Below are 13,992 nucleotides of genomic sequence, written 5' to 3'. Positions count from 1 at the left end.
ATCAGGCTGACTAAGATTGCAGACTGGCAGGGGGCACTTGCTGCATGCCTCTGTTTGCCCATCTCCAGCACTCCTCCTCTACTTCCCATATTTGAAAAGAGAAATGGGGAGGGCATTGAACAGAAGAGGAAGTGCAAAGGAGAAATGGGGGGGGCATGGAGCAAAAGAGGAAGTGCACAGTGGACTAAAGTGTCTCTGATCTAGTCTATCATTCTCCTCTCATCCACACATTCTGTTCTGATTCCCTCTTCCTTTTTGAATGCAGACGGTGGAGAGAAAAAGTGAAGCTGGTGGCTGGCAAGACTGCTGGACAATGGAGGTAGTGGCATTTGGCATGCTGTCTACGGCAGGGGTATCAAACATAAAACCTGGGGGCTGCAAACCTTTTATCCGGCCCTCAGCTGCTGAGTAGTGCTGAGATGTTACTGCTGAAAAGCAGCCTACAAGAAAAATTGGGGACCCCCATATCTTGAAATATGATCGAATTTGGTATTTTCTCTTCTGTCATTTGCAGTTAATGAGTTTTTTTGTGAAAACGAAGTGCTGATTTCTGGCCATCAGCTGCTTAACGATGTCACTTTCTGCTTAATCACATCACTTCCGGACCTCAGCAGGTGCCCTGCATGCTAACTTTGGCCCTCTGTATAAAATGAGTTTGACACCCCTGGTCTAAGGTGTCTGGAGATTTCAGCCAGGCTCTGTTAACAGTCATCCAATCTGGGGTCCTGCTGCACTGGTTCTCTGCTCCTGAATGCTGTCCCCTGCTAATTGGGTAAGAGGCACTTTTTCAAGTGGGTGCTCCTCTTTTATTTAGCAGGGGGAGAGTAACTGGCCCACCTCACCCCAGCAGTGTCTGTTCGAGTGGCTGTCTGCTGGTGTTCTTTTTGCATCTTTTTAGATTGTGAGCCCTTTTGGGACAAGGAGCACCCTTTTAGTTATTTGATTTTTCTCTGTAAACTGCTTTGTGAACTTTTAGTTGAAAAGCGGTATATAAATACTGTTAATAATAATAATAATAATAATAATAATAATAATAATAATAATAATAATAATAATAATAATAATAATCTTGGATGCCTTACGCAAAGTTGGCCCTGATCCCTGCAACTTTCAAAGCCCCTTCAGCAACTATTCCAGTCTTCCCATGTCTCCTCCTTCTAGCTAGTATAAGGAAACTCAGCAACATGCTGCTTCTATTTGAATGCCCTCTGCTGGTCCAGTATAGACACAACAACTAAATCTGAAAAATCCTGCTCAGACTGAGGCAGAAATTGCAAACTCTTTCTATTTTCTCTTCTCTCTGCCAGTAAGTGGAAAAAAAATCACTTTTACAACAAAGCAAAAGCAAAGAGATTCAAGATTCTGTTGTACCATCAATTACTTCAGAGCAGACCTGCAGGGCTGATAGCATTGCAAAAGCTCAGTATGTTTAGGTTTGCGTGGGTAGAAAGAGTCTGAAAGTCAAGAACAAACTTATTACTGGCTGTCTTTCAAGGTAAGACTGTCTTACTAGCTCTCACTTACCTTCCCTGTGCAGGACCTGCCACTCGCCAGCAATCCAGGACTTCCTGGATGCATAGAGAATTGTATAACGAGAGACAACTGTGCGATGGCCTTCAGGCGGCTTCCAGGACACCAAAGCCGTATCATCTTCAATCAGAGTCACCTTCACTCCCAGTGGGGGACCAGCTGGTGCTGTGAGGATAGTTACAGAGTATTACTGAGCTGCATTAACCAGCCCTTAAAATAAATTTGCAGTGGCTGAATGATCAGAAGTTCCTCAGAACTGCTCATAATATAACCTGACTCCAAACCAACAACTAGGCAACCCTTCTGTGTACAAGGTATATTCTCGGAAAACAGAAACTGTTAGAATCAATCAAAATTTCCCCCTTTGAAGTGTAGAGCCAACACTCTGAAATTCAAAGTTTGGGCACAAGACCACCACACAGGCTTGTGTGGCACCTATCAAGAGGTAAATATCTGGCCACAAGAGGTAAACATCTGGCCAACAGCATTAGTTATTTTGCTGGCATGCACAATGATGTGCAGGATGGCCAAAGCAAATGAAATTACAGACTCCTCTTGGTGGGTTTCTTCCCTGTTCATGTGACCCTGTTCATGTGATTCTTGCTGAATCTTCCCATTCAGCACGATTGTGATGGTGATGAAGGCAAGCACACTCATTTACAGCATTGTGATTGATCACTCTCACCTTCTGGAAGTGTGGTGTGGTAAACAACTGGACTCCAAGGGCTTGACAACTGATCCACATGGAGACGAACTGCAAACTCATATCTGGTACTGGATTGTAGCCCCTGAACCAACATGTGAGTTTCTGACCTGAAAACATAAACATACATGAGAGAAAGAGAGATTCAATAACAAGATCAGCTGAAACTTTCTTCCAGATAAGGTGCCTTTGTTTCCTTCTGCTCATTAACTAGCAGTAAAAGGTCTTCAAATGCATCTAGAGATGTCTTATGTGTGAGATTTGACTTCTGCATTCATGCATTTTCAAGTACTGTACTGCAGAATACTTGTCAATAGGGGGGGTTTTTCAGAAGAAAAGTCATGTCCAAAAAAAAAAAAGGCAGACCAAATATATATGTAGTATTCCTCTGTATTTCACAGGCTAGCAACAGCTTTCATACTGTATAGCCTCAAAGCTGCAAAGGATTCAAGGGACAACAAATGGTTTTCTCTAGTATGTGTTGTGTTTTATATGAGTATGCCATGCAGAATAAACCACACGTGCAACATGCTCAGAAGAAAAACAGATTTTTCCGTGAGCAGTTGTTTTGCTGTACTGGGGGCATGGGAACATAAACCCTCAACATTAATTCCACTGGTAAGGCAAAGTGCTCCTGTGAAATTCACTCGAGGCTGTCACATGGGAACTTGCAATTTTTTGAAACATATTTTGGGCAGCCAAGAATCATGAGCATCAATCAAAAAGAGATTAATTCATGGTACTGGTGCCAGGTTGTGTCAGACCAGTGTGCCCCCAGTGTGACCTCATCCCCATGTGGCACACTGGTGCGCCCTCATTGCTTTCTTTATGGGCAGGCAGGCAGTGGCAGCATTTCTTCTTTCCTACTCTCCAAAGGTGGAAACAAAAAGGGGCCACTGGTATTAGAGTTTCAGCTCCGGCAGCTCTTTTTCACACACACCCCCAACAGATAATGGGAATGAAAAGGAGCTCTCCATCACCACTTTCTTCAAGGGTGACTCCTCTCTACTCCCACCAGCCAATGCACTTTGTCTCAGGTTCCTGCAGTAACTCATGCAGCACCTCCTCCTTCTCTTGTCCTCCTCATCAGAGAAAGAGTATCCCTAGAGTTCTCATAATGATGCAGGGACTTCTGAGGGACTCTGCCATTTACAGACTGGGGGCTCCCAGTAGCAAAGCAGTAGAGACCAAGTCTGTCGGCCAACTTATGCCACTGCCAAGGGGTCAGCCAGGTTCCATGTGGGTCAACATGAGCCCCAGAGTGAGTGTGGGCCACTGGACTCATCCTGACTTGGTCTACCCATGACACCAGCTCCAGTGATGCAGAATGGTCACAAGGTTTGACAGAATAGTAGTAGATGTACCCTGAAAGACTGCGAAAAGAAATACATTCTGTGCCACTTCCCAAATTAAGCATGTGTGCAACTGAGGTGACAATCCTATGCATACTTTCCTAGGAGTGGGCTCAATTGAACACAATGGGACTTACTTCTGAGTAGACCTGCAAAGGAATGGGTTGTGAGTCTGCACATCTAATACCTAAGAGTAAGACTCACTCCAGCACTAGTGCCAGACTGCTGAAGGCCCTGGGAAAAAACCCTGTTTTGGGCCCCACAGCATCCTCCACTGATATTCCATTGGCCCATAGGGAATTACCACTGATACAGAAAATTTAATGTCAGCCCAGCAAGGTGTGTCTTCTGATGGGTATGGGTTATTGGCCAGCGACCAACCTGGGAACCCCTGACACTCCCCCCTCAACTCCTGCATATGACAAACACAGTAATTATTACAAAAGGGCAATATATGGTATCAAGTATTTTAATTACATGAATGTAGAGACAGAGAAGCCCTACTTTTTTCCTGCCACTCCAGTGTCAGAAAAACTTTTGTTGGATTGTTTGACGTTGAAAACGTTGGCCAAGACACCAAGTTTCCTTTTGAACCACACATTGAAGAGGAGATAACAGTCATTAAAGACAATTGTTACAAGACAAAAACAGCACCCTCATGTTCTGTGCACTGAACAGTGGCATCAACCCACGTTTTTCTTTACCTTTTCATATATGTATTCTTGAGTACAGGTGGGTACCTTACTCAGTTTTGAATTTGTTACAAAGGTTTATACCAGGGACGGATATTTAACTATAGCTAAATATCAGAAAGCCAAAACTTCAGCTCAAGAGCTGAACAACCCTATGGCCCTGACTCTGCAAACTGAGATGTGGAATTTCAAAAGCAAGAAGAACAATTGGGGGTGCATCAAAAGTAATAGGGAGTGGGGGGAACCTAGGTAGTTATGGTACTTACGTTTGAAGGTAGAGGACCAGAGAAGCATTCTGTAGCCCCACAGGGTTACACCGGAGAGTGTAGTTAATCACTTGTGCAGAAGTAAATGCAGGCCGCCCCCAGTGCAGGTAGATACTTGATGAGGAATTAGCTTTGGCATAAAGGTGATGAGGTGGAGGAGGAGGTGGGACCATGCGATCACGGACAGCTATTAAAAGAAAAAAAGGAGCAATGTTTAAACAGCCCAACAAGACTCACAAACAGGAGGGGATTGCAGGGAAGCCTGGAGCTGCTAAATATAAACTAATATCCAATCACTGCCAGGACGAGAGGTCAGGGCTAACCCATCCACGTGGCCAACTTTTTGTCTCAGGTGGCAGGTTAGTAGGGGGGGTGTTCTTCCATCTCTCTCAACTGTATCCGCCTCCCACTTCCTGGATTTGAAAAGGAAGAGGGAAATGGAGTGAAAGAAGTGAGGAGGAGAAGAGAACAGTGGACTAGAGAATCGCTCTAACCCATCATTTTCACTCCTCCAAACATCCTCTTCTGCTCTTTTCACATCTTCCTTTTCAGACCTGGGAAGCAAGAGGAAGAGAAGCTGTAGCTGGTCCACAACCAGATAAGGGAAGGCAGTACTTGGTTTGCTGCCTCAAATACTAGGAAGTCTTGGGCCTGTGATCTGTCAGCTTCAGAACTGCAGCTCCTGAAGGACTCCAATAACCAAAAATGTATAGGAACACTCAGTCAATCAGTTAGAACATATACAATATACTAGGGTTGGCCAAACTTGCTTAATGTAAGAGCCACATATGATAAACTTAAAATGTTTGAGAGTCACATTTTAGAGTCGCAGTATTTAAGAAGCGTTTAAATTTTTAAATATATTTACTCACCATGAACATTAAACTTACTTTAATTCAGAGAACTCTCAGTTTATACATGGTAAATAATTATAAAACTTGAAAAAAATTTTATTTATCTTTAAGAGCAGATAATTCCTAAGATTTAAAAATTGTTGCTGAAATTTGAAACGGAAGATTAAAGTTAAAGAATGTATGATTCTATGGACCAAAAATGTGGATCATGAACTTTTGATGGAAAAATGGGAGAAATTATGGACAAAGCATATGAAATTTACTTTAAATGTTAACATTAAGGAAAATGTATATAAGATGATTTATAGATGGCATATGATGCCAAGTAAGTTAGCAAAGATGTACAAAAGAATGTCAAAAAAATGTTGGAAATTTAGAAAAACAAGAGAGATCTTTTTATCGTATGTGGTGGACATGTACTAAAGGAAAAAAGAATTGAAAATAGATACATGCACAGATACAGTTGATTTTAAGAACAAATGTGCAGATGAAACCTGAAGTCTTTTAGTTGGCAATGATAAATGAATATATGGGGAAAATATTCAAAATTTTATTTTTATATATGATGAGGGTGGCTAGAATACTTTACGCGCAATATTGGAAAACCATGGACATTCTGTCAATAGAAGAATAGTGGACAAAAGTTATGAACTTTGCAGAACTGGATAAACATGACCTTAGTTAAAGAGAAATACAAAGAAAATTTTTATGAAGAACTGGAAATCAATTATTGACTTTTTGCATGAGAGAGAACAATGAGTTAATGAGTTGTGGATCTGAAGATTAAATTGAAAGGAATAGAGAACATTAATCTGAAATAATAATCTGAAATGGAATACTTATAATGAGAAGAGTGACTGTTGGAGATATAATGTATATATGGGTGGAAATTTAGATTATTAGGCTATAAAGCTGTGAGTAATTAGAACACTCAACTTCTCCTGTGCTACATTATTAGAGGTATTTTTTGCATCTTTAATGTTGATGTCTGTTTTTCTATTTTTTCTTCTTTCATTGTGTTTTGCTTTTCCTTTTTCTTTTATAAATAAATGAAATATAATGATGGTGAATTTTATTCATCTTTTATATTAATTGTGATGCAAAAAGGAGCTCAGCCAACATATTTCCGTGAGCCACACATTGTATGTCAAAGAGCTGCATGTGGCTTGCAGACCATGGTTCGGCCACCCCACAATATACTGTCATCCATTTATTCTTAATGTATATAAAAATAAATTTCTTTTCACAAGTATAGCTTTCACATAGCAGATATAAAAGAAGTCATTAAATGGCTTAGTAATTCTTTGAAAACCTAAACTTAATGTCTTCACTATCCCTCTAATACAGAATTATGGCAGGTGCTTCTGCTAAAATAATTTCAACACGTACAGACACATCCTGGAGTGCTGACAGTTTGGTCTGCCTGGTAGCCTTCTTCCATCTTGTTGTAGGCCAGGAGGCGAACATGATACTTCCTTCTGGGATCTGCACAGATAAGAAAATGTAATTAATTAAGAAGACCTGGATAACAGGAGTGGAATGGAATGGAGGGAAACACAGTTTTATTTGTTCCATCTATAGACGAAATTTGGCTTGTGCAATTAGCATGAAACTTCTGTGTTACTGAAATGCCTCAACAAGCACTACTGCTGATACCCAAGTTGTGTGCATCTTTGGGGGGGGGGATGATGAGGCAGCAGGATCCTACTCTTTCAGTTGTGTGAAAGGTACTCAGCCTGCATCTCCTTTATGACTCACATTCTTTTGTCTGCTCTCTTCCTCCAAAATGGCCCTTTGATCTGCAAGCATCCTGAGGAAGATAACGTTCCTTTCTGCAACCAGACACCAGGGGGAGCTCCCTCACTTTCCTCTGAAGCATTCTTGCATCCCCCAAGCTGTGTTCCTACTTCAAAGTGCTGCTAAAGAATGTTTGTAAGAGTTTTCCCACCTACAATGTTTCTAGGAAAAACACAGATTGTAGCCTCGGCTGAAAGAAAAATGTAAAGGGAAACTAATAGCGCAATCTTGTGCATGTCGACACAAAGGCAAGTCCCACTGTGTTCAGTTGAGCTTACTCCAAGGAAAGTGTTACAGGATTGCAGCCTAAATCAAGTTACACAATGTTCTCTGCTAAGAAAGTCCAGCAATGACTCTTTTTTTTCCTCTGATCCTAGAAGATGCAGAAAAAAGAATCACACAGAGTTCCTATACCACAAACCAACCCCAAATAATTCCTTAGCTTGCCAAACCTCAGGATCCTTTCTTTGGTTGTGGCAGAAGCAGAATTATGATTTTGTCACTCTTCCATTAATGGAGGACAAACTTTATTTCAGATGCTAGAAGGGGTATTTCTTGCTCCCCAATATCTCAGGTTAAAATGAAGGCAGGCCTGTCTCAGTTTAAAGGAGATGGGCTCCTGTGATTTGATGCTCAAGTCTTCCCACCTCCAATGTCTCTCTAGCTAAATTTGGCTTAATGGAGGCTGAAGCACAGGGAGACCAGGCAGAAAGGTCCCAGAGGTATATAATGGTACATCTGTTAGGTGCCAGAGGTCAAGCTTGGTTGTGGCACCGCCAGCAGCTATAGCTTCAGATGCCCTGATGGTCTCTCCACATCCAACAGGTCTAGGGTGTGGCAGGTGCCCTATAGGCCCCTGGTCTTTCAGCCTCCACAGGAAGCTATGGCAGAGGAAGTCTGACATGAAACTGTGAAGGGCCACTGGAGGCTACTGTGTGTACCCTCAATTAATACAGAACTGCCACCCTGTTTACCTGGCAGAATCTTTAAAAAGGCAGAAATTAAATAGATGCAGCTTTCCATACTGGGGAAGCGGCTCCTGTTAGCCATTCAACTTTCATATATCCATTAACATTTCTGTCAGGAAAACAAAGTAGCCACCCTAAATATATCTGGCACCGTATATTTCAGAGGGGTATCACTGTGGTCTTGAAAATAATGTAAAAACATTCCTTCCAAACAAACTTCCCAAGAGTTTAAAGTGCTCCCCAAGAACTGGTTATAACACTCTGTGCAACTATCATGCACTTTCATCAGCAATTCAGAAGTTTCCCAAATTCACCATCATCAAGTCAATCTTTTGCAAACAGCAACAGTATCCATGCTTAGGGTGGGTTGCTTGAAAGCAGTTCGTAAATGAAGTGATGGGAGGGGGAATAAGAGTCCACGCATTGTGACAAAATGTTAAATATACCAAGAGTGTTCCAAGTAGGCTACAGGCAGAACACATATTATTCTGACGAACACCAGATCAGATCAGGAGTCGTAGAGAGCCCTGTTTGCGGACATCCATACCAAGCTTTTGGGCTTCCTAGAATAAGCTTTGCAGAAAAGCATCTGTTTATAGATTTCCTGGTGGAGGTTATAGGAGTGTGATGTCACCATCCCTAAAATCCCAGTCATTGTTTGTTTCAGCTGCTATGTGTTTGCAAGCCTCCAAAGGCCTTGAGAGAAGACAGGACTGAGCCAACAGGTCAGGGCTAGATAAAATTAAGAAAGAATCCGAGGTCAGGACCATGAGAGGCTTTTCTCTTCTTTCTGAACAGAGAATCTACCCTCCCCAGCAAGCCCTCATTCATTACTGATAAAGGTTTGAGAAAGCAGAGGGAGGGAGAAAGGGAGGTGTAGGAGATAACATTCCACAGAGCAGATCTGATTTTGTTTTAAATATCAAGGGCAGTGGTGGCAGGAGAGAAAATAGGATTTTAAAAATAATGCACTGCAACTTCATATCAGGTCTAACCACTGGACATTATTTTGTCTGTCATGGCAAAATCTGATTAATCCAAAAGGATTAATCCAATTAATCCAAAAGGAAATCTATATCCAGACAGACATCGTCCTGCTGAAGCAAAGACTTCACATGAGGAAGAGACTGTTGTCACAGAGAGAACGAAAAGTTTGGGAGAAGGAAAAGGAACTGTTTCAAGCTGGCATTTAAAAATGTTTTTGGAAGTTGTCTTGTTGCCCTTTAAAAGAAGAAAGAATTGTGTGTAGCCTAGGATGATTTCTAAGGCAAAGGGGAGCTCTCTAGCCAAATGTCCAACTTTAATTTAATCTTTTGTGTTTCTGTGAAACTCCCCGTTCCATTGTTGGGCTGGAGTCCGGCTGGAGAGTTCCTCGGTTGTCTTGCCGGGGTGACTGGGCTGCCCCCAATCCCATCCCCTCCAACACAATAAACTCCAGATAATTATTCAAGAAGAGGCCAGCAGCAAGGGCTGCTCTGACATCTGGGTCGTGGCCTTTGACACAGGATCTGGGACTCGCCAAAGTCTGCTCCAAGCAACAGAGGTCCAGGGGAATTGGCAAGGGGGAAGGGTGGGAACAAGAGAGCAAAGAGAAACCCTATCCTTAGAAATGCACGTCTGAAGCACAGAAATGTAAATACACCAGAAACCTATTACAAGAATAAGCAAATACATTTTGAGTTCAAGGCATAAATAAAAAAGGAGCAGGCAAGTTGTGGTGCAAGAGTACAGCAGGAGAGTGTTCAAAGGGAGAGGGGAGGGGTCCTCCAAAATTTTCTCCACTCAAGCACTAGATACTATTAATACACACACACACACACACACACACACCCCTGATCAATGCATCTCTCCACATCCTTCCATGAAGGCTTTAGTGGCATTCTAAACACATTTGCAAACTTAAGGTAAACATTTGTTTGCAAGGATACTGTAATTCACAGTTGGGGAGGAAATTGTTTTCAAAGGAGAAATGAAATTTCTTTAGCTGGATTAAAATAGGGCTCTAAATTATTCCCATGAACTGCAGCCTGTGAGAAATCAGAGGTTCTCCCTTTCCCCTATACCTAGTGGTTCAAACTTCAGCTGAAAGAAAACTCAGGGGTGGGGAGGCTACAATAATTACATTCTCCTTCCCCCCCCCAAGACTCAAAAGTGGAAATCTTGTATTATGCAAAGTTTAGATTTCCTAGCAACTAGGAAAAGAAAAGTTTAACTTAGTTGCCCAAACTCTGGATGGCTCTCGCTTATCTGTCCAAATCTAAAGACAGCAACCCCTCTTGAAGCTTTGTTCTGCCTCCTTGAAGGGCCTCCGGACAAACAGCATCTCACCCCTTCCCCCAAGCTGGCAGTAAAAACATCACTTCTCCTACTGTCCACATCCACCAGCAGCAGCTTGGGGGTGGGTGGAGGGGGGAGAACGCCACACTTCAACTCAGGCTCTGCTTTTCAATTAAAACGTCCAAAAACTTTCTGGAAAAAAAGATAAAGCTGCATTTGAGTGAATTCGGCTTTGGAAAGCACAATTCCATTTGGAGCAGTTTTCCAATTGTATTTACATTCCTGAAGTTGTAAAAGGTTTCTTATAACAAGAAAGAACTAAAGTTCTTCAGGAACACAGAAAGACAGTGGCTCACTTCAGACATAATGATGAACCACAGCTAGGGAAACTTAACTATTCTTTTGTGCCATATCTGTGGCCAGCTGGCAAATCAGAATCAGAAACCACGGTCTGAAGTGGTTGTGTGGTCTAGTCTGGCATGATGTCTGCATTGATGAACCATGGTTAGGGTCATCTCTCCACTTCCTGAAGACCCTGCAAAATAGAACTGGAAGAGCTGAGCTGATGGAACCTAAAAAGACACACAGCTCTAAAAAATGCTTCACTTGTACATTTGAAATCTCACACTATGCTTTGGTTCTATGGCATGCTTAGGTATGATGTCTGAATTAAGCCGAGTCACAATTCAAAATGCCAGTGTTGATCTTTAAAGTCCTACACAGCCTGGGACTTGGTTACCTAATGGATCATCTATTTCAACATCAACCTGCCCATGCTCTGCAATACAGGTATGTGATCTTCCAGTTTACGCCGGGATTAAATAACTGACAACCACAAGTAGTCACATAGTCAACAGGGGCGTACACCCCAACCCTCCAAAAGTGAAGGGAGCTCCACTCTCCTCTCCTCCAGATGGTTTGAGCCTCCCAGAGGCAGCGCACATCCATGTGCTGCCTCTGCAAGGCTCAGACTGAGGGAAATTGTGTCCCTCACATGATTTCTGGTTTCCTCAGTTAAACCAGAAGGGGCGCGAGAGATGCAATTTCCCTCAGTTTGAGCTCTGCAGAGATAGCAAGTGGACACATGCTGCCTCTGGGAAGCTCAGATGACCCTCCGGAGGGGAAGGGAGCGGAGCATCCCCTTCCCTGCGGAAGGTCCAGTTTGTGTCAAGCACCGCTTGACAACAGAGAATGCGGTCCCAACCCGTCGTTAAGTGGTGCCCGACTGTAGTCTGCAAAGGGTCTTGATGTCTCCACTATATGAGGTGTACTGGGTGGTAAGGGTCTTCTTGGTGGTGGCACCTTGCTTGTGGAATACTCTCTAAAGAGTTTCACTTGATACCTACATTGTTATCTTTTGGGGCACCGGGCGAAGGCTCTTTTATTCTGGTGTATGCTTGAGCTGGTATATGTAGTGATTAACTGACAAATCCTATCCAACTCTCCAATGCTGATGCAGCTGCAATGCAGCCCCGAGGTAAGGGAACAAACATTCTCTGACTTTGAGGAGACCTCTGTGACTGTCCCCACCACCAGAGGATGCAGCGTACACCCTATTGGCATGGCTGCATCAAGGCTGGAACACTGGACAGGACTGGGCCTTAAGACTAGACTATAAATCACAAGTTCCCTGGTTCAAACAACACCTCAGTCATGAACTCATGAGGCAACCTTAGACAAGTCACTCCTTTTCAGCTAAAATGTGGGGATAAATAGTACTTACCAAACAAAATTGTTGTAAGGTTAACATCATGCATGTGATCACATCATGCATGTGTGAACACTCAAAAAGTGCCATACAAATGTTAAGAATTATTCTCACAAGTTTTTTATAGATTCTTCGTTTCAGCAGTTTTTCTTTTTTGTATAATTTTGGTTTAATTATTGTATTGTGTTTTTCTTTCAAAAACTATGAACTCAATTGAAGGGTACACACACAGAGAGAGAGAGAGAGAGAGAGAGAGAAATAAATAAAATTAGCTGCCCCCAAGCCAACAGGTTCAGGGGAAGATGATTGGATTCTGACAAAAAAGTACTTTTGGCTTCCCTACACAATCTGATTTTGCTGTGCATTTCTAGCATCACTGCTAACATCTAATTCTGATCCCTTGTACTCATCTTTCCTGCCAGGAGCCCCTTCCTTCCTTTTGTTGCTGCCCAGTGGATTGAGCACAGTTCATCGGTCCTGCTTTGTAAGATGATACGATGGCCCCTAAAACCCAGCTCTCAGACTACAATCATTTAAATGGAATTAGAGAGGAAGAGGCCATATTGGGATGGAGCATGGGGTGGGGTGGTGGGGAAGAAGAGGGAGGAGGGAGGGAAGTAGCCAATAGTGCCTTTATTACCCCTGGATTCCCGGCTGGTCTGCACAATCATTGAAAGCCTGCCAGAAGCACATTTTAGCTATTGTGCGACAGACCCACAAGTGACTTTTTGGTGACAACAGTGCAATAACTCATCAGTACATAATAGCAAGGCTGGGGGTGGGGAACAAAACCTTGCTGCAGGGGAAGGAGTCCTGTCCCCCCTCTTTTAAACAAATCTAGCTATGTGTGAGCTCCTGTGGTGATGTCATACATCAGGAGGTTTCCAAAAAGCTTTAAGCATATAAAAATGGCACAAACCATTGAGAACTGGTCCAGAAATCAGGGTAAGGAGGATAGCTTATAAAGTCACAAGAGGCCAGCACTCCCACACAGGAGTTACATAGCATGACCATGCACAACCTGTGGTCAAGTTTTAAACAAATGCAGCTGAAAATACTACCTGTGATATTTGCACAGCCTCATTCAGCATGGCAATCAAAGGGAGCAGACTGCACTTCTGAGCACTCAAGAAATATGATCTCCCCACAAGCCAAAGCACATGTGGACTATGTGCATTTATCATATCCACAGAGTCACTCTTAATATAAACAAACATGTGGAGGAAAATCTCTGTGAGCCTGCTGGTGTTATGAAACTTCACAGCTTCATTACGAAAAGGAAACTATCTGGAAAAAAGCAGGTTTTTCCCCAGGATTAGAAGGGCAGAAAAAGTCAAGAAAACAAAAAAAAGTTTCCAGAGAAGACCAAGTTTTCCAGGACTCTGTAGGTAAGGAATGAGTCAAAATAATTCACAGGCTCTTGTATCCTCAGACCGGGGCACTTCCTCTAAAAAGCTTCTCGACAGAAACCAGAAGAAGGTGCTACAAAATTTGGTTTAACATCTGTTTAAGTGGCTGCTGCAGAAGAAATACTCATATCGACCGCCTGACATACAGCATTATCTTACAAACAATACATTTTTACACACTGACAGAGGGAATCCATTTAGGGCACCCAAACTTCCCCTCAAGCTATGAAATAAATTTCCTTTCAGAACTAACATTTCTCTGTTGGGCTGTCATGGGCCCTCGATGACACTTTGACCCTTTGGTGAAGCAAAATGAAAACACCATCTATCATTTCTTGCACTGCAGTGACGATCTCGGAGGTGGAGGCTTTCATTGCAAAAACATCTGTGGGGTGACTCTCATTCACAAGCCCCGTCTTCAAGGCGCTTGGCTGCT

General features: G+C 42.7%; 1 protein-coding gene across 1 annotated transcript in view; it reads right to left on the bottom strand.

The window, feature by feature from the left end:
• PRTG (protogenin) overlaps positions 1 to 13,992 on the bottom strand; it is an 82,765-nt gene that overhangs the window by 7,270 nt on the left and 61,503 nt on the right. Inside the window, exons 11-14 of the mRNA XM_066635526.1 lie at positions 6,787 to 6,882; positions 4,544 to 4,730; positions 2,216 to 2,343; positions 1,525 to 1,695 (exon numbers count right to left, since the gene is read on the bottom strand). Coding sequence (XP_066491623.1) covers positions 1,525 to 1,695; positions 2,216 to 2,343; positions 4,544 to 4,730; positions 6,787 to 6,882 — 582 coding nt within the window. The remainder of the gene's footprint in view (positions 1 to 1,524; positions 1,696 to 2,215; positions 2,344 to 4,543; positions 4,731 to 6,786; positions 6,883 to 13,992) is intronic.

The sequence above is a fragment of the Tiliqua scincoides genome, chromosome 8 (genome assembly GCF_035046505.1).
Source record: "Tiliqua scincoides isolate rTilSci1 chromosome 8, rTilSci1.hap2, whole genome shotgun sequence".
NCBI lineage: Eukaryota > Metazoa > Chordata > Lepidosauria > Squamata > Scincidae > Tiliqua > Tiliqua scincoides.
This window is presented reverse-complemented; position numbering and strand designations above follow the sequence as displayed.